The 24,715-nt window shown below is 44.4% G+C and overlaps 1 protein-coding gene across 4 annotated transcripts; it reads left to right on the top strand.

Annotated features, from left to right (window-relative positions):
- Positions 1-614: 614 nt before the first annotated feature.
- cracd (capping protein inhibiting regulator of actin dynamics) lies at positions 615-24,486 on the top strand. 4 transcript variants are annotated; one of them, XM_077017135.1, is made up of 10 exons: positions 615-833; positions 7,068-7,174; positions 17,665-17,833; positions 18,315-18,447; positions 18,559-18,720; positions 19,209-19,421; positions 19,519-21,832; positions 22,051-22,241; positions 22,380-22,563; positions 22,746-24,486. In XM_077017135.1, exons 2-10 carry the CDS (start codon positions 7,114-7,116, stop codon positions 22,904-22,906), a joined length of 3,588 nt encoding a protein of 1,195 aa, XP_076873250.1. In that variant the 5' UTR covers positions 615-833; positions 7,068-7,113; the 3' UTR covers positions 22,907-24,486. The 4 variants fall into 4 exon arrangements, with proteins under 4 accessions (XP_076873250.1, XP_076873251.1, XP_076873249.1 ...); XM_077017136.1 differs by having other exon boundaries at positions 7,073-7,174; XM_077017134.1 differs by lacking the exon at positions 7,068-7,174 and adding an exon at positions 12,481-12,563.
- Positions 24,487-24,715: the final 229 nt, after the last annotated feature.

Consider the following 24,715-nt stretch of genomic DNA (forward strand, 5'->3'; position numbering starts at 1 on the left):
AGTTGCAGAGGTATGGTGAACTATGGTGAAGAAAAAAATACTTTTTTTATTTACTGTATTTTCTGGGTGGTTTTGTTTGTTTGTTTTTTGGCAAATTTGTAGGCTACTGCATCACTACCATAAAATAAAATAAAATATATTAGAATTATAAACACCATACCAGTCTGTTGCTTACATGAACACGTTGAGTTGCCATTGTGTATGAAAAGTGCTACACAGATACGCTTTGCCTGTTTATCTCAGATTAACTTCTTCATGCACATGAATAATTTTGCTTTTAAAATTTGGTCGTCTTAGCCAGAAACAGAATAAAGACCAATACTTTGGTATACAGTACATTACGTGTACTTAATCCCCTATGGTGCTATGATTTCCTACAGGAATCACAGTAGTAGAAAACGTCCGCTCGAGACAACCAGGATTAGTTATAAAAGCTGAGGGCTATGTGATGAGTTTCCTGCAAGACTAATGCCTAATTAAGCTCTACTACAGGAATACAGCATTCATGGGATAAAAAAAATGACACTAATGACGGCACGACGTAATTAACTTAATAATGTGCATCCCGTCTACTTTTGCCACACCCTCCCCATTCACGCGCAGCTGTGCAATGCGCGACACTTCTCCTGGGCAGCCCTCGCACGCGGAACACCCCGACCCGTCGCGAGGAGGAGGAGGAGGAGGAGGAGGAGGAGGGCGAGCCCTCGCAGCATCAGCAACATACACAAAGAGGACGGAGAGTTCGCGTGCTAGACATTAACGGGAGATAACTGAGCCTTGCGGGACACAATAAAACATTTGGTTGATCGCTGCGTTTTAATACACACATACAGGTAGGAGCGTTTTATTAATCGATGTGGTATAAAGTATCGAGAGCTTTGTCTATTGACCTTGCCGTAGCTCACATTATATTTTTTAAGGCAAACGCCTGTACCGTTCCCCACAGATGTGTGCGCAACTGCGGACACGAGGAATCGACGCGTATTTTACATTTTATCCTAAAATGTATAGAACAAACGGCATTGTGTGAAAGGCGATTGATAAGCTACTCTGACATCATTCCTGTCTGCTGAGAATACGCCTTGTGTTGCCTGCAGCTCCAACATCTTGCTTTTGATTAGCTTATTCTTAATGCTGTCATTTTCTCTTAAATCAGGCGATTGTGAGACGACGACCAGTATTTTCTAGAAACTACTCAGTATTATCACACCATTTAACGATTATTTGTTTATTAAGAGTATGTTAAATTGCCCTGCCACTAAAATGTGGGTCTTGTGGACTGGTGCAGACATAGCAGTCGCCGACACCCCACGCTCTCCTGGGTTGGCTGCTTTTTCTTTCATAATGTATAGTGTACCTGTGCCACAGTGTGAGCAATTGTACCAACGAGATTCCAACAATGGCACGAACAGTCCCTTCAGCAGCACGACTGCTCGCACACTTCAGTTACGGCTCACAAGAAACATCATTTTTTCTAACCTCAACCCACTGCTACAAGAATGTTTCAGCGATTGCATAGATCTAGACGCGTCTGAGAACAAACCGTTGTTTTCTGCAGAACATGCCGCTATCCGGTACATTTTACGATGATGTAATTAGCTACTGTAGGGTATAAGCTCAACTGCTTTGTATATAAGTAGGCCTATATCTTTACCCTAAGAAATGATTATGCAGTGCATACTACATTTATGTGTATGGTGCACACGTCTAAGCTATTCTCTCTGAGAGAAACACGAGACGAGAAAATGGTTGCCAAAATTACATAGACAACGCAGTCTATTATTAGATTATGTTTTCCCTTTAGACTTGATTGTGAAATCAGCTTCCTGTGACTAATCATACCATAAAACATCTGGATGGATGCATGAATTTGTTGTGCATTTGCATTCGGTGACAAAATGACTCAGTGACTGTTGTGCCAGAGCTGGAAATTATGCAACAAAAACATTCCAGATATGTAACCCTATCTGTAAAGGGCCACCTATAAATCACAGTCCACTGGAGACCTAAACAAGATTTATCTTGTAGGTGGTCAAAGGTGATTATGATGGCCATATTAGATAAGTCACTTTCAACAGTTGCAGCTGGACTGTGTGTGGAATTGTTCATCTCACTAACTTCTATAATATCCCAGGAAACTTTCCCCGGATTATTTCGTTGTGAATGGCTCCAAGACAAAAGTAGAAGCCTCATTTGGTAACCAGAGAAACAGTTCCTCCACAGTACACTTCTGTCAGTAACAAAGAGGTTAGTTAATATCGGTGTGTGAAAAGTCTAGTATCAAAAGTACCAACTGATAAATCTAAATCACCATGGATAAAAGAGTGTCTGTCCCGGTGAGCGAGGAGGCTGAGAGGGGAGGATCCGGTACACTGATGCTTTTGTGAACTATCCAGCAGATTTCTCCAGTGACACCATTCACACTGCTCTGGGTTTAATGGTCTGAACCAGTTTTTGAGCTCTGCTGCCACTTTATTAACCTTATTTACCTACTAACATTTTTAATGTAGTCTACATCGTCACGTCTTACTGGCATGCATATGTTTGTGGATAGGGAGGCAGAATGTGATATTTGCCCTGTCAATAAGATGTCACAAAACAATTTGATGACTGGTGTGTTTGTTCTTCAGTGTTGTCTCTGAAAACCCAAATATAGGGCAGAGTACTTCACTCCCACAAAGGATGTTCATATTATCCTCAGCTTCAAAGGGATATGCACTAGCAGTGGTACGATCACATACTGTGACGCTATAACTACTAGAGACTCTTAGCACAGCATACAGATTCCATTTACAGTGGAGCAACTGGGTCAGATCAGGAAAGACTTGATTCTTGACTGTCTTGATGCATAGTTGTACAAAGAAATATACTGTGTCACCATTATGAGTTACAGAGAACGTACTGTGCAAAAATATCAACTGCTGACACGGCATACATTCAGAGAGCTGGTGTGAACGAAGCTAGCGTTTAGTGAGAGGTAATATTCACCAGGGCGTTTTCACACATGTGGCTGGGTTGGAACACCTTGGCAGGGCGGTAGGCCATACTGACCGAGCGTGCTTAAGCAGCACAAATCCACCACGTGCGTCGGCTCTTACGCAAGCGGGTGACCTCGGGATGACGCGCGCACGTGTGACACCACACACCAGCACCCAAACCCATCATTACTCGCAGAACCAACATTTACGTGTAAATGCATATCGGCCCGTTTCACAAATCTGGCAAACCTGCTATTAGTCTGCCATCAGAAGGCAGAGTGCAGTTTATTCTTAATATTTTGTTAATTCTTCATTTTAGGCAGTATACATGCATGCTCCTTTGAGAAGGAGGGGCAACCCTCTGTGTGAGGATGAATAGAGATGAATGGACACTGTTCACAGTGGACGCGCACGTGCACGTGCACAGGCATGCACGTGCACTCGCATTCTGGGAAATGTGCAGACAGAACAGAGCACTTCAGACTGCTCAGATGAATCAGAATGAGCCAGCCGCAATTAGAGAACAGTACTGACAACATTTTCTTAGTGAGCAAGACATGATTGACATTGAGACAGGGAGAGAAGGGGATGAAAAAGTAAATAAATGACGTCAAAATTGAGAGATGATAGATATTAAATAAGAAAGGAGACAATGGGCGTCACTTTTAACTGATTGTGTGTGTGTGTGTGTGTGTGTGTGTGTGTGTGTGTGTGTGTGTGTGTGTGTGTGTGTGTGTAGATATAGATGGGGGGGGGATCTATATGACCCTGTTAAAGTTTTTCAAAGAGTCTCCAAGACTACAGTCACATTCATCAGATTCTAGCTGAGGCTTGTCCAGTGCTCTGGCACATATATATGGTGTGTGTTTAGATCTAAGAGCAGAGCTATTGCTAAAAGTAATATTCCTCTCCACAAATACACAGTACAGTTGCACCAGTAGGCGTGACTCTCATTTTAAACAGCCTTCCTACACGTACTTTACGCATAACACCTTTAATACACAAAAGGAATAAGGAGGCTGTGTCACTACAAAAATCGGATAAACAAAATGAACAGGAGCTATTTCTGTACATAATCAATACGGTGACGCATCTTTAATTTCACTGAAACCAAAACAATGAAGTGTTTATAATTTCGGTGAGACTTGCTTCTTTCAAATACAAGGCTCTGATGAATAGCCTGCGTTGTTTTAATTCCTCATTCAAAACTGGTCTCAGTGCTTTTGGTCCAGAGAGGATGACTCGGTTTTGTAATGAGAGCAACCGTGAACTGCAGAGGTATCAGGGTATAATGGATCATTCAGGTACAACAGACGATCATGTCAGGTAGTCAGCATTCATCTAACTAAACTCAGCACATAGGTTTAGCAGGTAAGCAAAAGCTAGCATTCCGCTAATGATACGGCTCAACCTGAGGAGGCAGAATTGCCTCGCTTTGATGAACAAGGCAAGCAGTTGAGAGCCCTGACGCAGGTCAGACAGAGCAGGTTTAGTGACTATCTTGAGCTGAATGTAAACTGTTCTTTTGCAGAGAAGCACTCAAAGCATGGGATATGCACTGTATATTTACACCATAACATTTGTTTGGGAAAACATTCTAAAATCAGATTACTGCAAGAACAGTGTTATGCTTTGAAATGAATTGTTGGTAGAGTATTGGGAAATAAGGCATGTGCATAAACAACCGTGAGACAGGTTGCTACACAAGCATGATGATGAACTCAAAGCGCTTAGACCTGTGTTTATTATGTTCATGACAAATTCAATCAGACTATAAAAAATGTGTGGACCTCCTATCCAGAATCCACCAGTGTAAACCTCAATCAAGCAGCTATTGTGCATTACAACCAACCTTGAACGGCTTACAAATGAACACAAAAGTCCAACTGAACTAGCCCAGGAAAACGCGGGTCTGTCAGACTGGGTCTAATGCCAGCACACTGCACTACCAGCGTGCCATGGTGTGCCGTGTCTCGGCAGGTTCACGGCCGTGACCGGCTTTGCCGACACCTCCCAGAAGTCCTCACATCGAGTCTGACTGCCCTCCGGATTCCCTCCGCAACAGGCTTGTGGGAGTCAGGAGTAATCGCTCACAGATGCATGTGCTCACCTGAGACAGGATCACTGCATGCGTTGGAGTACAGCACTCTGGCACACTGAGAACTGGCTCCAGTCGGGCTACGTTCCTGATCATCCAGTAACACTACGAGAAGAAAAGAACATCACAGAGTAATACTGACGAGTTTCGGTTTTATTACGAATTAATTAATTCATTCATTCAGTCTTGTTTACAACATTTTGGACATTTATATGAATTAGTGAACAAACACCAGTATCTCTCTAAGTAGAGTAGGTGGTGTTTGGTGTTAGCAGTACCAATATTGAGGGTTTGATGCCCAAGGGAGACGTGTACTGTTAAAATAAACATGCAGGTCACTCTAGCTAAGAGTATTTGTCAAATGTAGTAATCCAATAAGCATATATGAACGTCAAGGTTACTGGACCTGATACAGAACCAAAACATAACAGCTTCTACTGAAACCTGTGTTGCATCCAGGGACATGGTGACAGATTTCTGTGGCACACCACAAGTTTATTTACATTCACATGCACACAGATTTACAGTTTTTCAACAATCCGAGTCTTTGTGTGCGTGAGCCAATGTGAAGTGATCAATGTCCATCTGTTCGTCCTGCTCTGCTGGGCTGAAGAACAGTGCAGTTCTGTGGACTGAAACAGTGATGCCTGTATAAACCATACTCTCTCTCTCTCATTTTTTTCATTCCTCTCTCTCTTTCTCTCATATACTGTAGTGCTCTTCAATACACATGTACACATAATTTCCTCATGAATGTATTCTCTCCTCTATTTTCACATTCTTTCATATGTCCTTTCATACGTTTTTATTACACATTATTGCACATGTATACTACGCACATTCAAGATTCTTTTGTTTACAATGAGATAGTCATCATTTACATACAGCAGTATGTTCACATCATGGATGACTGTCAGGGTTAGAACATGCACATGTGAACATGCGCAAATACTCTTCACACTGCACCTGCACACAGTGACACCTGACTCCTCTTAACGCCCCACTTACACAGTAACAGCAGGCAAATGGAATGGACACACACACACACACACATACACTGACGGATACCCTCTCGCTAGGATAAATCGACAGCAAGGTAAGCCTATGTTCTTACTGGTGGACACTGTAATGCAGCCTCCTCTGATGATACATAATCAAGTGCTCATTGTGAACTGACTACAGTGCAGCTGAGTCAGAATACAATGAGCTTCTGTTCTCCAAACGCCCGTTATATTCTCAGTCTTGCCTCTGACATCCTCAAACGTTCGATTGCGTTGTACTGTGGTAACCAGGATGAGCATTACTGCACACCCAGACAAGCAAACCATTTAAACCAATTCTGCTTAAGTCAGAGTTGGTTCTTACAGATCTTTTGATTTGAATGGTGTTGTATGTCAGTGCAGTATTGGCCTAAAGGAGTTACCATTTTGTCTGCTGTTGTTGTAGGAGTATTGCGAACCTTCTCTGCTCACTGTGGTTTGTTTTTGAGGTTGTTTGTGAGTCTTTCTCTCTCTCCCAAGCCTCTGAGACTAGTCTCCTCAGGATGAATTGTGTGTTTTGTTCATTTTCAAGCCAAAGAGTGTTGGCATAGCTAAGCTAATATAATATGTAAATGAGAAGACAGTAAAGCATAGTGGCTTTGTGTATCATGAGTCAGCAGTTTTCTTTCTCAATAAGCACAAATTCTAACTCTCATTCAGAATCTCCATGCCCTCATCAGCTATATATTGTGAATGGACCGTTACAATGACTGCGAATGTGGGCGGAGCAGGTGTTCCTGGCTCCGCCCCACCAGGCCCCAGGAGGGCTGGTGCCATTTCTAAATTAATTGTTTTTGGTTCCGTTATCAAAGATCATTTTGTATGTGGTTACATAACCAACAAGTATCACCCCCATCGATGTCTGTTAAAAACCCGATAACACCTCGCATATTCATAGAGGCATAGAGTATAGATGTGATTCATGGCTTGTGTTGTATTTCTCTCCCGAAGGGCAGGTGCCCGGCGATTGTAAGGCCAGGTGCGGAAGCTCCATCCCATGTTCCCTAAGGTTTTCCTGTGGTGGTGGGCGGCGTTTTCCTGGCGCCCGGCTGATCTAGGTAACGGGGCACTCGTGCGCCGGCTTCGCTAAGCTCCGCCCTCCATCCCACCCGCTCCTGTGCAACTTCAGGTCGGCTTGCTGTCGTGACATTAACATGGCATTCTGAGGTTTGTTGGCCGAGATCCTGGTGTGTGCGTACGGCCTGCTTTGAGCTGGTAGTCAGGGCTACGGGCAAATTTGCTGCAGCTCCACTTCGCTGTCACTGGGCAGCTTTCTGACACGCACGTCTGCTCTTCACCTGCGGAAGCGTCCACACTGCGGCCATGACAAGCTTCGCCCACCCCTGCAAACGCTGCTACACCTGTAGGACTGTGCAGGCAGCTTTGTATGGGGCATATAGTGTCATGCAATGTCTCGTCAAACCACTGCCTGTGCATCACTCATCACTACAACACTGTGTGTTACAGTAGGAGCACTGCACTCTGCTGTCTGCAGTCTAAGGCACTATGCACAGATTGAGCACTGCTGGCACGGAGGTTGATTGAGTACCACAGTGCACAGTTCTGTCGTACAGGGTAGAAGGCCAGTACAGCAGTTCCTCATGCTTCATTTAGGGGATCAGGGAGTATTCTGTCTCGCTGGCCATAATGACGCTTCATTTAGAGGATCTCGCTGGCCATAATGACGCTTCATTTAGAGGATCTCGCTGGCCATAATGAGGCTTCATTTAGGGGATTTCACTGGCCATAATGACGCTTCATTTAGGGGATCTCGCTGGCCATAATGACGTTTCATTTAGGGGACCTCGTTGACCATAATGATGCTTCATTTAGGAGATCTCACTGGCCATAATGACGCTTCATTTAGGGGATCTCGCTGGCCACAATGACGCTTCATTTAGGGGATCTCGCTGGCCATAATGACGCTTCATTTAGGGGATTTCACTGGCCATAATGACGCTTCATTTAGGGGATTTCACTGGCCATAATGACGCTTCATTTAGGGGATCTCGCTGGCCATAATGACGTTTCATTTAGGGGACCTCGTTGACCATAATGATGCTTCATTTAGGAGATCTCACTGGCCATAATGACGCTTCATTTAGGGGATCTCGCTGGCCACAATGATGCTTCATTTAGGGGATCTCGCTGGCCATAATGACGCTTCATTTAGGGGATCTCACTGGTCCTAATGATGCTTGATTTAGCATATTTCACTGATAATGTTACTGATTTCACAGTAATCCAGTAACATGGGTTTATCTGGGGCCCACAGCATTATAATACCAGTAATCCAGTAACATGGGTTTAGCTGGGGCCCACTGTGCTGTAATACCAGTAATCCAGCAACATGCACTTAACTGGGGCCCACAGTGCTGTAATACCAGTAATCCAGCAACCTGGGTTTAGCTGGGACCCACAGGGCTGGTATACCAGTAATCCAGCAACCTGGGTTTAGCTGGAACCCACACAGCTGGTATACCAGTAATCCAGCAACTTGGGTTTATCTAGGGCCCACAGCACTATAATACCAGTAATCCAGCAACATGCACTTAACTGGGCCCCACAGTGCTGTAATACCAGTAATCCAGCAACATGTACTTAACTGGGGCTTAGAAGGCTGGTATATACCAGTAATCCAGCAACATGCACTTAACTGGGGCCTAGAAGGCTGGTATATACCAGTAATCCAGCAACATGCACTTAACTGGGGCCTACAAGGCTGGTATATACCAGTAATCCAGCAACATGCACTTAACTGGGGCCTAGAAGGCTGGTATATACCAGTAATCCAGCAACATGCACTTAACTGGGGCCTAGAAGGCTGGTATATACCAGTAATCCAGCAACATGCACTTAACTGGGGCCTACAAGGCTGGTATATACCAGTAATCCAGCAACATGCACTTAACTGGGGCCTACAAGGCTGGTATATACCAGTAATCCAGCAACATGCTATCAGGTCTGCTGGTATGTGTCCCAAAGTACTGCTCCTCCAATCTTCACAAGGATGGTGCCTCTTCCTTTGGACAGGAGGAGGAGCTCAGGCACATGCCCTGCAAAATGACTGATTGGGCCATGGATGTTTGATAATACTAAGCAGAATATGATGTCAGCATTTTTAGACTCAGGGAGTAGCAGAGACTCACATCTACACCACTTCCTGTCTCAGGGATCAAGGAGCTACAAGGTTAGAATGCATGTAGGAAATATTTGAGAAGATGTTTGTCAAGTAGCTAAAAATAACCAAAATTCCTCATTGCAGAAATTGTGAAGATTAGCTTGTACCAGAAGAACTGCATGATGCTACGGTCTTGACCTAAGTGAACATCACACATCTGTTAGTCACAGAGCTGCAGCTGTGTGTGTGTGTGTGTGTGTGTGTGTGTGTGTGTGTGTGTAGTCTCCTACTGCACACATGCTGTTCCTCGTGCTTCCACCATCATTCCATGTGCAGCTTCTGCAGTACTCTTACACACACACACACACACACACACACACACACACACACACACACACACACACACACACACACACACACACACACACAGAGAGAGGGTGATGCTTTTACATTCACATTTATCTATATGCTCATTTATTTCTACCCAAAATGCTTAACCCAGGACATTATCCCCAAAACAAACAAATGAACTTAACACAGAAAAAAAGACTCACATGGAAGTCAAAAGGTGGTGGCCTGGATTCATCTGGGAAAAGATCTACAGAATGCTACAGAATCTAAAAATGATAGAAGGGGGTTTGTATTTGTTGTATTCTTTGAGTGTTTCTCCTTCTGTGCCTCTTTCCCTCCCTCTCTCCATCTCTCTCTCTCTCTCTCTCTCACCATCTCTTCATCTGTGACATGAGGGTTGTGTGAGAGCGTGGGACGACACACGTGCGAGAGTAGGTGGGGTTTACTGGCAACGTCACACGTTGACGTAACCCAAGACATACAAAGTTTTCTACAACGTACTTTAATATTGAATGTAACAAACACTAAATACAAAACCACATACATGCAATGATGAACATGACTAGAAGTTAAAGCCAAACCACAATACATAACCTATAATGATACGAGAGATTACAACGCAGATAGGAACATAGACGCTATTATACCATTATACTATACATAACCTCCAAACACACTTCTTGCCTTCACACAATGATCTTACAGATATTGGATATGCTTACCACTCATGCACGCACAGACACACAGACAGAGAACGTATACTATACCATACAAACGTAAGGCTAAAGCTACACCCAAACTCTAGACAATGAACTACAACCAGGACCAGAAAGGAACAGTTAAAATACAGGGGTGTGGTTATTATACATCTCAGGGAGGTTAAACACGGGACTGATGCAGACGGAAGCGGGGCCAGGCATGACACCATCTCTCTCTCTCTCTCTCTCTCTCTCTCTCGCCATCTCTCTCCCTCTCTCCATATCTCTCCCTCTTTTCCTCTCTCCCTCCCACTTCCCATCTCTCCATCTCTCTCCCTCTCTTTTCCACTCTGTCCCTGCCTCTCCCCATCTCTCCATATTCCTCCCTTTTTCCCCTCTCTCCCTCCCTCTTCCCATCCCTCCATCTCTCTCCCTCCCCCACCCGTCTCTGACGCACTTATGCCGAGACAGACTCTCTGATTCTCGCTCACACATCAAAGTGAAAAACAGGCTCCCTTTAAATGTCTGTGTACATTCTCAGATCCCGTTAAGACAGTAAGGCATTCTCTGCAGAATGCTCTATGCATTTCACAGTTCTACACACACAAACACAACAGATAAACAATGATGACGTGAGCGTATATTCACTGCTACAAACCTTTACTAAGTGCTGCAACAAATCAGCGTTCAAAAGCAAATTTGCGGTGACGTCTGTTTTGAGAAAAATTAATTTGGTTTAATTAATGACTTCTTTAAGTAATTCTTAGAGATGGTCGTAATTTGGTGGTGAAATGCTGTGATCTCCAGCAGGAAGATCACAGTCTCTAATGTGTGTAGTGTTAAACTTCATACATGGGTATTGCAGGTCAACATGCTGTTCAAAGCATCTTGTGTGTGTGTGTGTGTGTGTGTGTGTGTGTGTGTGTGTGTGTGTGTGTGTGTGAGAGAGAGAGAGAGAGAGAGAGAGAGAGAGAGAGAGAGAGAAAGGAGAGAGAGAAATGATGGCAATAAGTATAATCTCTGTTCATTTATCTGAATTATGCACAGACTGCTTGGTCAACACACATTACTAGTGGAGCTAGTCCTATCCACTAGTGGCACAGCCTTTTTCTTCTGTATGATCTTCTGTATTATAAGTGTGATTGTTTAATACACAGTATGCACACTTAATATTCGCAATATGGACACTTATTAATATGGACACTAACACTCCCCCTTCCCAAAGCATAAAGCTGTAACATGGTAACTGCTCTTCAGGTCCAGATCCACTCTGCTCTGGTGACCTGGTCCCTGACGTTTGAATATGTCTGCTGAACGGTGTGAGAGGGAGAAACGCAGGGATGTGCTGTGATGGACAAACCAAGTGCGGAGAATCCGTCAAAGTGACGCAGACGCCTGAGTTGAGAGTAAGAAGGAGAGTCACAACTGGTAAAGATGGGATGAAAGAGACTAGCTGGACATGAGCCAGCTGAGTGCTCTTCCTCAGGGCATGGAGGTCTTCCTCAGTGTATGGTGGTCTTCCTGATGTTGCAGTGGTCTTCCTCATGGTGTGGTAGTCTTCCTCAGGGCATGTGGATCTTCCTCAGTGCTTGGGGGTCTTCCTCAGTGTATGGTGGTCTTCCTGAAGTTGCAGTGGTTTTCCTGATGCCATGGTGGTTTTCCTCAGGACATATGGGTCTTCCTTATGCCATGGTGGTCTTCCTCAGTGCATTGGGGTCTTCCTGGTGTCACAGTGCTCTTCCCGATGGTGTGGTGGTCTTCCTCAGGGCATGGAGGTCTTCCTCAGTGTATGATGGTTTTCCTGATGTCACAGTGGTCTTCCTCAGGACATAGGGGTCTTCCTGATGCCATGGTGGTCTTCCTTAGGGCATGGAGGTCTTCCTCATTGTATGGTAGTCTTCCTCAGGACATGGGGGTCTTGCTCAGGGTATGGTAGTCTTACTGATGTCCCTGTGGTCTTCCTGATGTTGTGTTGGTCTTCCTCAGGATATGGAAGTCTTCCTTGGGGTCAGGTGGTCTTCCTCAGGGTCTGGTGGTCTTCGTTGGGGTTTGGTGGTCTTCCTCAAGATGTGGTGGCACTCTGAATATGGCTCCAGCTCAAGAGCTTATGTGTTTATTCCCCCCCCCACACAAACACACACACACACATACACCTCCATGCTTACTGATTTCCCCCTCTCTACCCTTGCTACAGAAAAAGAGGTGCAACCATGGTGACGGGCGGTCAGGAGGCTAAGCATGAGGCGTGCGTAGAGGTAACTGTATCCGAAGGCCCAGGTAAACAGAGCAGCTAAGAGAGCTTTACAAGACCATGTCTTAAAGAGACAGCGCTCCCATTAAATCACTCTAGCGTTTAAACAAGTCTATAGATCATATGGCTAAAATTGATTATAGCCTTTTTTCGGCACTGTCTCTTTAAGAAGAGTTTGATGGGTTGTAAGGGATGATTAACGCTTACAAAAACCCATCCAAGACTTGTGTGCCATGCTTGGACTGTGTGTTCATGGTTATATGTGTGTGAGTGTGTAAAGAAGACTCAGTAATATTCTGGGACTGAAAAGTGTGCATTTCTGTGTTTCTGATTCTTTGGAATGAAAAGTGTGATTAACCTTTACAGAGTCATTCTTGTGGTGAGGTATTTATTTTGGATGCCATGGTGTGTGTGCATAAAACCCTATATTGAGCAACGAAGGTTATCATGCGCATGAAGAGACCAGTTCTGACTTACTGTGTCAGACACACTTGAGAACAGCCCCCTAGATGGGAACAGAGCACGATACAGGTGGAAGACTGTCGTTTAGAGCTGCACTAGCTGGACTTCATGGTGCCTGACAGTGAGTGGATGTGTGATACTAACACTTAGTTAATGGCTTGAAAAGGTGCTCTGACAGACATCTCACGGCTACTGTGGAAGCATGTGCAAAAAATGGGTGGGACTCACACAGAACACATTAGTGCTCAGTGCAGGGTGGGAATCACACAGAACACATTAGTGCTCAGTGCAGGGTGGGACTCACACAGAACACATTAGTGCTCAGTGCAGGGTGGGAATCACACAGAACACATTAGTGCTCAGTGCAGGGTGGGACTCACACAGAACACATTAGTGCTCAGTGCAGGGTGGGAATCACACAGAACACATTAGTGCTCAGTGCAGGGTGGGAATCACACAGAACACATTAGTGCTCAGTGCAGGGTGGGAATCACACAGAACACATTAGTGCTCAGTGCAGGGTGGGACACATACAGAACACATTAGTGTTCAGTGCAGGATGGGAATCATACAGAACACATTAGTGTTCAGTGCAGGGTGGGACTCACACAGAACACATTAGTGTTCAGTGCAGGGTGGGAATCACACAGAACACATTAGTGTTCAGTGCAGGGTGGGAATCACACAGAACACATTAGTGCTCAGTGCAGGGTGGGAATCATACAGAACACATTAGTGCTCAGTGCAGGGTGGGAAACATACAGAACACATTAGTGCTCAGTGCAGGGTGGGAAACATACAGAACACATTAGTGCTCAGTGCAGGGTGGGACACATACAGAACACATTAGTGCTCAGTGCAGGGTGGGAATCACACAGAACACATTAGTGCTCAGTGCAGGGTGGGAATCACACAGAACACATTAGTGCTCAGTGCAGGGTGGGAATCATACAGAACACATTAGTGCTCAGTGCAGGGTGGGAATCATACAGAACACATTAGTGCTCAGTGCAGGGTGGGAAACACACAGAACACATTAGTGCTCAGTGCAGGGTGGGAATCATACAGAACACATTAGTGCTCAGTGCAGGGTGGGAATCATACAGAACACATTAGTGCTCAGTGCAGGGTGGGATTCACACAGAACACATTAGTGTTCAGTGCAGGATGGGACTCACACAGAACACATTAGTGCTCAGTGCAGGGTGGAACTCACACAGAACACATTAGTGCTCAGTGCAGGGTGGGAATCACACAGAACACATTAGTGCTCAGTGCAGGGTGGGAATCATACAGAACACATTAGTGCTCAGTGCAGGGTGGGAAACACACAGAACACATTAGTGCTCAGCGCAGGGTGGGAAACACACAGAACACATTAGTGCTCAGTGCAGGGTGGGACACATACAGAACACATTAGTGTTCAGTGCAGGATGGGAATCATACAGAACACATTAGTGTTCAGTGCAGGGTGGGACTCACACAGAACACAGTGTTCAGTGCAGGGTGGGAATCACACAGAACACATTAGTGCTCAGTGCAGGGTGGGACTCACACAGAACACATTAGTGTTCAGTGCAGGATGGGAATCATACAGAACACATTAGTGTTCAGTGCAGGGTGGGACTCACACAGAACACATTAGTGTTCAGTGCAGGGTGGGAATCACACAGAACACATTAGTGCTCAGTGCAGGGTGGGAATCATACAGAACACATTAGTGCTCAGTGCAGGGTGGGAAACATACAGAACACATTAGTGCTCAGTGCAGGGTGGGAATCACACAGAACACATTAGTGCTCAGTGCAGGGTGGGAAACACACAGAACACATTAGTGCTCAGTGCAGGGTGGGAATCATACAGAACACATTAGTGCTCAGTGCAGGGTGGGAAACACACAGAACACATTAGTGCTCAGTGCAGGGTGGGAATCATACAGAACACATTAGTGCTCAGTGCAGGCACAATCAGGGGAGACTGAAGTAACACGAGGACGCAGGTGGTATTCAGGAGAGGGTTATTGCAGCTTTGTGTAAAACATTTACATCTTCATATTGAAATATACCACTAGGTTGCTGTAGCACAGGGGTGCTCATTACGTCGATCGCGATCGACCGGTCGATCGCGAAGGAAGTGTCGGTCGATCGCGAAGGAATGTGCGTAGATCGCGTCACATAAAATAGTAGTAGATGAATCGCACATCTACACCGACGGTTGTATTTTGATTGACATTCACGGTAGCCAATCTGCAATCCACTCAACAAATTACGTTCGCCACACCCCCCCCCCCCCCCGCTCAACATATTACGTTCAACCCCCCCCCCCCCCCCCCCCCGCCCCGCTCAACAAATTACGTTCGCCGCCACCCCGGTAGATCTTTCTGACTTGGTCATCTTATAAGTAGCTCGCAAGCTGAAAACTGTGGGCACCCCTGCTGTAGCATATTATTAAGTAGGTTGGAAGGAGTTTTCTCAGTATTGAGTGAAATGGAGAATAGCAGTGTAATGGTATTTATCCTTGGTGGGGTATGGCTGTAGTTTAGTACAGATAGTCCTGTTTAGTACAGATTGGGTATAGCTGTAAACTGGGAAGAAGGAAGCTGTGATGTTATACTGAGTCTGGGTCTGAGTTTTATGTCACATTACTGCTGTGATGGTTTAGAGTGAAGTGGCTTGAGTATAAATGTAGGGTGATAAGAGTGGTAGAGGAGCACTGAATGGTGTTGAGTGGTGTTGAATAGTGTTGAGTGGTGTTGAGTAGTGTTGAGTGGTCATTGAGTGGTGTTGAGTAGTGTTGAGTATTGTTGAGTGGTGTTGAGAAGTGCTGAGCGGTCATTGAATGGTGTTGAGTGGTGTTGAGAAGTGCTGAGTGGTCATTGAGTGGTGTTGAGTGGTGTTATTTAGTGTTGAGTGAAATTGAGTGGTGTTGAGTGGTCATTGAGTAGTGTTGAGTAAAGAGGGAAAGAGAGAGAGTAGCAAGAGAAAGAGGGAAAGAGAGAGAGAACAGTGAAATGTGTTTTAGCTTTATTGGACAATGAAAAAGAAAAAAAATATTATGGTGTAATATAATTTAAGTAAGCTGTGTATAAGGAATGTTATCAAACCAATCATGTAAAGTCATAGCTGAATGGATTACCAGTAGCATCATAACTCCATGAATCCAGACCCCTTTCGCTGCCGCCCGCCTGCTCTGCCTGATGTGGTAACACACTCCTGGGTAACTCTACACTGCTTTCCACTTTTAGCCTGTAACAGATACACTCTGGTCATTAACTGCGTTACCTTCTCCATGGTGTAGAGTGTACCGAAAACCCAGCTTCTTCCACAGGAGCTCATACATGAAGAAAAACATCACACACACACACACACACACACGCGCACACACACACACACACGCGTGCGCACACACACACACACACACACACACACACACACACACAAGTGCACATGCACCTACAGACAGCACCTACAGAGTATTTTGAACCGGACTCTTTATCTGCCTGTGTAGGTTTATGAGAATATCTCTTTGGCAAGAGTAGACTTAAAATACTCAATGCAAATCAAAGGTCCTTCTCATATCTATATTGTATCATGGAGACCATAGTCACACACCATGATTCAGTCGCTTGCAAAGGCAGAACTCTGTTGGTAGGTCTGTTTTATTTCTACAGATTGCCTGAAGTACGAGCTGGTGTATAGCAGCTTTGATTAATTAAATTTGGGATTTAAACTAACATCTGCAATTATTCAACATAATTTAAATAGATGGTCAAAAGGTCACCTAATGCTTATTAGAGGAAGTAAGAAAAAACAATCAGGATAAGTCTTGTGTTAAAGAGTTTTATGAAATGTGGTAGTGATTCAATTTCTTTTTTGTAAAATTTGACATTTTAAGTAATCTCGTTAAATACATTTGCATATTTCAACAGAAAAAAAGATTGAAAATGACTGATGTCTTTTTTAACAATGTAGCACAACTGAATTCTGAATACTGACATTTTCACGAAATTAGAGCCAAGCTTGAACCATGTGAGTTAATGGTGGCTTAAGTAAAGTCTGAGTGCTGTCTGCCATGCTAGCCTGCATCTGTGAAGGTCCCATGACCCTGAATGACTGAAACAAACTTCTGCTCATAATTCAACATGTCCACATTCAGCAGCTGGCACAGCTAATGGCGTCACCCTCTGCTCTCGACCACCATCTCATTTCCCAGCCTCTTCAAACTGATCACAGCTGACATGATACTTCTGAATTTTATTAATTTGTTTTATGATTTAGATATTTATTTTGGTCCAAAAGCATAAACACAGGTCTTTGCTGAAAACAGCCCCTTCCAACCATTCTGTTTTTATATGTATATCTACATATCACACACACACACACACACACACACACACACACACACACACACACACACACACACACACACACACACACACACACACACACACACACACATCCATACACACGTGCACAATTCATTACTTTCTCTAACAGATGATGGAGTGGTGGTGGTGGTTTTTGAGATTAGGAGTAATCAGCATGCTTCTGTACAGGAAACTGGCATGTACAAAGAACGGACACGTGCACGCGCAAAACGTGCCAAATGATTACAGACGTAGCTGTGTTCAGTCAGGTGTTAATATCGTTTTTTCCTCTTTTACAGATCGGCGACGGCAGGGAAAATTCCAGCCATTCCGACGCCTTTTTGGAAGAAAAAGGAGGAGGGAGTCAGAGCGAGGCTTCGAGGAAGCCGAACTGAAACCCAGCCACTCCACTGGTGACGTTTACAATGGGGCGGGCCCAGGCCATGAAGAGACCAGTCAGGATTTGAGGTGAGTGCTTAGAGTTATTGTGCAAGCTTAAGGTTATGATTATTAGTTAATTAAAAGTTAATATTAATCAAAGTTAATAATGGTTCATGTTAATGATCTGTAATGACAACCTGCACCTACAATGTATTACTTTCACCTTTGACTTTGTCTTTGTAATAATAATTAAAAATCATTTATAAATCAAATTATTACCATAATGGCCTATTTTTGGACTACTGATCTGGAACAGGGTTTTCGGTTTATATCTCACTGTATATCACAGTGAACCTGATCCAGAAGTCTCAGAACATGTATTTCAGCAGTTTGCCCACTATTCACGATGGTGAATTTGGTTTGCACTTTATTTCATCATAGAGACATTTAAATATGAAAATGAGCATTTAATTATTTAAATAATAACTAATAATATGCATGTGCACAATTAATTAATGAATATGAACAGTTAGCTAATGCACATTTGTTTGGGTTTGTGTGAGTATAGGGAGTTGAATCCCCTGGGGTCTCGAGCTTTTTCACACGAAAGCATCTTTATCCCTGAGGAGTCTGGAGAGAAGCCGTGTGTGGAGCAGACAATGTCTCAGGAGAACGTCTCTGACAAAGTCAGGAACCTACAAGTGGGTTTATGTAACATATAGATATAGATGTATAATGTATAACACTAACACCATTTACACAATGTCCTGTAACTGAATTCTTATAACTAACCTTTGTGTCCAAATACACAGAAGCAGATAGGGCACCACATTAAATTTGGTCAGAAACCCCCCTCGCAGAGGAAGAGTGACGGAGATGAAGGTAGCTCAGATGATGAAGAGGTACCAAGAAGTCCAATGCGAGTCCTGGCACAGGTGGAGACAGAGCCACAGGACCCTGAGACTAGAGACAAGGTAGATCACATAGTGGACACAGAGCTCTGTGGCAGACTACTGGAAGTAACTGAGCTGCTCTAGGAGTCAGTTCCTTCCAAGTTCCTTCCAAAGCAAACTGTTATTTTTGTTGCAATTTTGTTGCTAATTCTATGTAAAATCATAGAATTGCTAGCTTTCAGAAATCATGTCTAACAGAATGTTTTATCTGCATTTCAAGAACAAACTTCTGTAATGTCATTGGTAAGATGTTATGAATAGTGCATGAAAAGTGATGTGAAGATTGTACATGTCATATACATTTTTTTAATTCACATTTTAAATATCTTTCTTGAAATATTTAATATTTCTACAGAATGGTACTAGAATCAGTATGGGAAAGGGAACACTGATCAAAAATGTACCTTTTTGTTTTGGTCTCGTTAAAAATTACTTCTGCACTGATTATGAAGTACATACAATATTGTGTTTTTCTATATGAAAATCTTTTTTATCTGTTTTATAATTAGATGTCACCCACTACACATGATGTGACTCAGCATCTGCCTCCTTTGAAATCCCCTCGGTCCAAGCGTCCACCGCCTCCTGGGACGATTGAGTCAATCAACCTGGACGCTGTTCCCCAGTCAGTCCCCCGATTGGACAACACTGCTGCCAAACATAAACTGGCTGTGAAACCCAAAAACCAGCGAGTGTCTCGCAAGCACCGCAGGTTCACACAGGTCAGGTCAACTAAACAGTGTTCTTTGCACATGAAACTATGGGCATGGCCCCTATGGGCCCATAAATCTTTGCTTTGTGTTTTCTTACGCATTTTAGGAGCTTCACGAGATGGATATTTCGACAGAGCTGCAGGAAGAGACAGATGTTCAGACATTTGCAGAAGAATCAGGAGTGTGTAGAGAAGAGCACACAAGAGGCCGTAGCAGAGATGATCCTGAGCCGCCTGAAAAATCCAAAAGGCAGCGGCCTCAAGAAGAGGAGCTGGAATGCCTGGCGCTTCAGAGAAAGCTAGACCAAGAAGAGCAGAAAAGGAGGGAAGAAGAAAGGAGAGCTGAGGAAATGTGGCTGGAGGAAGAGAGAAGGCGCCTGCTAGAAGAGGAGGAAGAAGAACGTCTCCAAAAGGAGGAAAAGGAGAGGAGGACGGAGGAAGAACAACGACTGAGGGAGGAGGAAGAGCGGAAGAAACACGAGGAAGAGGAAAGAAAGAAGAGAGAAGAAGACCAGAAAAGGAAAGCAGAGGAAGAAAGGAGGCAGCAGGAAGTTGAAGCAGAGCGCTTTCGTTTGGAGGAGAAAAAGAGACAGAGAGAGGCAGAGGAGGAGAGAAGGAAGGAGGAAGAAGAGGAAAAACTAAGGCTTTGGGAGTTTGAGGAGAAACGGCGGAGGGAAGAGGAAGAGCGCCTTTGTGAGCAGCAAAGACGGCAACAAGAAGAGGAGGAAGTTGAGAAGGACCGATTGGCTGAGGCAAAGAAAAGGAAGGAAGAGGAGGATAGAAAGAGAGAGCAAGAGGAAGAGCAATGCGCTGAGGAGGAGACCAGAACGTCCGATCCAGAGTGGAAAAGACAAGCAGAAGAGCTGCGATGGCGGGAGATGGAGGAGAGACAACGACCCTTCACCTTCAAAGTGACCTCAGGAGAGAAACACATCCTTTTCCAGAAAGTCAACCTGTCGCCAGTCACCCCAACACCTGGCCAGCAGAGTGACGGGACTGCTGAACCCAGGGAAGGTACCACAGGAAGTCCTGATTCACCAGCGTTATCTTCATCCATGTATGTCCCTCACACTGCTATCTTAGTGACTGGAGCCCAGCTGTGTGGAACAGCAGTAAATCTGGATCAGATAAAGGACACAGCATGTAAGTCTTTGCTTGGTCTGTCTGAGGACAAAAAAACCATGGACACGCCAATATTAAAGAGCAAGACATCTCCGGATCGCAAATTCGGAAAAACAAAATCTTTAAATGAAGCTTCGTTATCTGCAGACCAGTCTAGTGCGGCTGTGCTTGCAGAGTGGGCCAGTATCCGTTCCAAAATTTTTAAAGCTGCCGAAGACGGAAAATACCAGGAATATTCAGATGAGAACGTCAAGCAGTCGCAAGGACAAACCACAACTGAGGACAACGGCCAGACGCCGTTCTCCCACACCTCTCTCAGAAAGACCATGTCAGCTAGCGCCAAGTTTTCCATCACTCCAGCCAGAAAGAAATTTTCTGACTCAAATAGGAATTCTGAGGTCTTGGGTCAAGATGAAAAACAGGCAGGAACTGTGGAATCGCCCTCTTCTGATTGGTCGCCCAGCCTAGCGGTCCAATCACCAGCAGCTAGCAAAGCTCAAAACAAAGGATTAAAGGCAGTTCGTGTGTCAGACAGTGCCGAAGAATGCAAGTTTGCCAAAGACCTGCCTTCTTTTCTGGTTCCAAGCTTGTCTCCTGGGTCCCCCAAATCCCACAGGTCTGAGACAGCGTCGCTCAGCCAGGTGGAAACTGAGGCCTTGTTTAAAGATGATGGGGATGAAAGAGACCGGAGCAGTGATGAGAGGCCCTCACCTTTTGGTATCAAGCTTAGGAGGACCAACTACTCCCTTCGTTTCCATAGTGACCAATCCACAGAGAAGAGGAAGAAAAGGTACAGTGCAGGTGACAGTTTTGACGGGGTTCCAGTGCCTCTTACCTCCACCGATCAGGACCCAGACACATCCGTATTCTCTGAGAAGACCAGTCCAACATCGCCACTTCGAGAGAGCACTGGAGTGAAACACCATGCAACATCTAGCACCGAATCAAGGTCCAGGACAGGCAGAAATACAATATGTAGCGAAAGTGACAAATTTATCTCCAAGCCCCCTCTTTACCAAAAACCTGCCACTCCTCCCAAATTGTCTGAAGGTGCTACACCTCCACCTTCTAATCTGCCTAAACCTGGGAGAAGGACGTCTGGGGAGCAGAGGACAGGAGGTCCAGATTCACCATCTGTTGGAGAGTGCGGTGGTCATAAAGAGGAGCCCTCAGAATCTGTGCAGGGCCAGAAGAGCAGTCATGGAGACGATGAACCAAAAGAGAAGAAGTCCTTCTTCCCATCCATCAGCATTCCATGGAGGGAGAAGACAGACCGGAGGACTGAGCTCATCAGGAAAGGTCAGTGATGTCCTAATTCTTCAACCTTTAATGACCTTCAAATACTTATTTTTAATATTTTGTTTATCCTGACACAGTGGATTCAACAAAATGACCAACATCACGTTACATGCCAGTCAGAAGTCATGGGATCTTGCCTCCATAGATTTGGACGTACCATCACTAAGATGACGTACCATCATACAAACTATATACATGATGTACTCTCTCCCCTACAGAAAAGCCCTCTCTTCAGAGCAGGCATTCCCTGGACAGCTCACGGTCCCAGGAGAAAGAGGCAGGACCACTGTGGATCACTTTGGCCTTGCAGAAACAGAAGGGATTCAGAGAACAGCAGCAGAGCAGAGAGGACAGGAGGATCCAGAGAGAGGCCAAGCTGGCAGAGAAACAGGCCAAGGAGAGAGAGAATGTATGTTAAAGACCCACAGGCCAAACAAGGCCACAAATATCTACTCTAATCCTACTACACATGTGTGATCTACAAATTGGAGTGTTTACACATATCTGTTGTCTCTAGGTTAACATCTAAAGCTTGTGTGTCATACAGGTTGGACTCATCAGCCCTACGGAGAGTAAGGGAAATGGGAACTCCAGTCTGGCCAAGCCACATCTCCTGGAGGAGAGCAAGCCACACCCCCCAGAGGAGAGCAAGAGACCAGACAGTTTGTTTGTCCGCTTTGAACGTAGGGAGAACTTAAAGAAAGCCAGCACTCTCCCCAGTTCTGTCACAGGTACATTTTTTTCTTTTTTTATGAGGGCATTTTATATTTATTTCTGCACTCACTTAACACACTGTCCATATACTGTAAATCACTGTAATCATAGAATCATGTAGTCACAGTAATAATGCACGTATTACTTATTTACATTGCACATTCATTACACCGAAATTCTCGATGCTTATTTTTTTCAGTTGAGATTGCAGATTCAACCCCCTCACCGCCGGCAGCAAAAGATATAACCAAGCGCTTCCCACCAGGTGACAATGCCCAGGTGTCCACTGAACCCGCTTGGCTTGCCCTGGCCAAGCGTAAGGCCAAAGCATGGAGTGACTGTCCACAGATCATCAAGTGACATTTCACCTCTGACCTCCAGAATAGAGCAAATAAGCTCCCAGTCCCCTTCATCATCACTTCATCACCTTCATCCTGCTCTTGAGACTTGACAAAACATCACGGCACCTCTGGCAAACTGTCAAAAATCCATTCACAAACTTTTACCTAAGCTGTTGTCTTTCCACCAGAGCAGGTAGCAAGCAGAATTCATTTTCAGAGGACTGGCATTCTTGTGAACAGTGATGCTGTTGCTTTGGCACAGATGTACTGTACCTGAATCTGGAATTTAAAGGACAGAATTATGTAATTTTTTCCCCTGCCACTTCTTACCCTTGTTCATTTTGCACTCAGACATGGTGGATTTTTAAGAGAATCCTTTTATCCATCCCACAGCCAATTAAACTAGTCCTCAAACCTACATCTTTCACTCACAATTCCCAAATCCTTTTAGCCAATCAAAGCCCAGCAGACCTGTTGATAGCAAATCACTTGCGTTAATGCATAGCGCATGCCTAGTAAATAAGTACATAATATTAAACCGAGTGGTTCACATCTCCTGTAATATTTAAAAACATGTAACACATTGCAATTTGGAAAGTATTTTGGGAAGTGACTCAAGGGCTAAAGAACTCCACCGTAGGAAACACTTCTCGCTTCAACTCCACTTACAAACCACAAGCATGAATGTGAGAAAAACAAAATCCTATTTTGTACTTTTTTATGTTTAGACATGTTCCCAACCTGTTTGAACATGTATTCAATCAGTTGTTTAACAGCTCTTGTCCAGAGTGGAGTGGTTTTATTTCTTTTCGTTTTGATATCTTGGCAAAGTGCAAAGATTTTCACTGTGTCTGTGACAACTGACAGCTGTCATTTAAGCTTTTGCTGAAATTCACAACAATGACATGGTCACTGTGTTTACTTATGTAAATAATTCACATAATTAATGTCCTTAATGGCGTTTCCACCTCGTTAAGTCAATGCACTAAGAACCATGCTATTGGTTGATGAACTATCTGCTTCCTGTTTATTGGTTGATGAACTGTCTGCTTCCTGTTTATTGCCTCCAGTTCCCTGGGAACACAGACTTGTTGCTCGCTTTAATAGAAACATCATTAATCTGTGGTAGCGTGTGCTTGCTGTTCCTGTACCCCAAATCAAGAAAATGACACTGGACAGAGTACTCGGGGGTGCCAGAACTTCAAGTGTCAGTGCTGATGTGGACGTGCGGAGGAACGAGGTTCTTCTCCACATCCATCCCACATTGTTCTTGTATGAGCTTTGGACTCGTAGGAAACCTCCATCTCTCAGCACATCCCCTCCCGCACCCACCTTAACATTTTGTACGTATGTAATGTATGTGTGTGCAGAGGTGATGTGAACGGAGCCGTGTTCGGTTCCGTTGGAGCCCGTCAACTTCGGATGCTTCATCACTTTGTTCGTGTGCAATAGTGTAGCGTAAACAGTGTTGTATGTAACATGAAATAAAAGCGTCAGTAATTGCACTTTTTGTGTTCCACTTAGAAGTACTCCTGAGAAAGTAATTAATGCAAATGTTATGAGTTATGTAGAAAAATATTAAAGGCAGACATTTGAACACTGCATTTGTTGAAACGCTTGTTTCCTATACAGACAAATTAAAAAGTCAGCAGTCATGAACTCCCGCCAATCAGCCGATAGGTGCTAGCAAAGCCACAGGAATGGGTGCAGGAACAAGGAAGTCACTCTGATAAACATGCAAGTTGATTAGGATACAAATGTCTGCCAAATGCAGTAAATGTAACTCCTTAGTGCAGCGTCCAGAAGAGAATTAACACACTGCGCATAA

Source organism: Brachyhypopomus gauderio, chromosome 9, assembly GCF_052324685.1.
Source record: "Brachyhypopomus gauderio isolate BG-103 chromosome 9, BGAUD_0.2, whole genome shotgun sequence".
Classification (NCBI taxonomy): Eukaryota; Metazoa; Chordata; class Actinopteri; order Gymnotiformes; family Hypopomidae; genus Brachyhypopomus; species Brachyhypopomus gauderio.

Excerpts from the sequence above, each read along its gene's own strand:
- cracd (XM_077017134.1), top strand. The coding sequence starts at position 12,497 with ATGGTGACGGGCGGTCAGGAGGCTAAGCATGAGGCGTGCGTAGAGGTA. Across the intron at positions 19,422-19,518 it reads AGCACCGCAGGTTCACACAG|GAGCTTCACGAGATGGATAT; the intron begins GTCAGGTCAACT and ends TACGCATTTTAG. Across the intron at positions 21,833-22,050 it reads GACTGAGCTCATCAGGAAAG|AAAAGCCCTCTCTTCAGAGC; the intron begins GTCAGTGATGTC and ends TCTCCCCTACAG.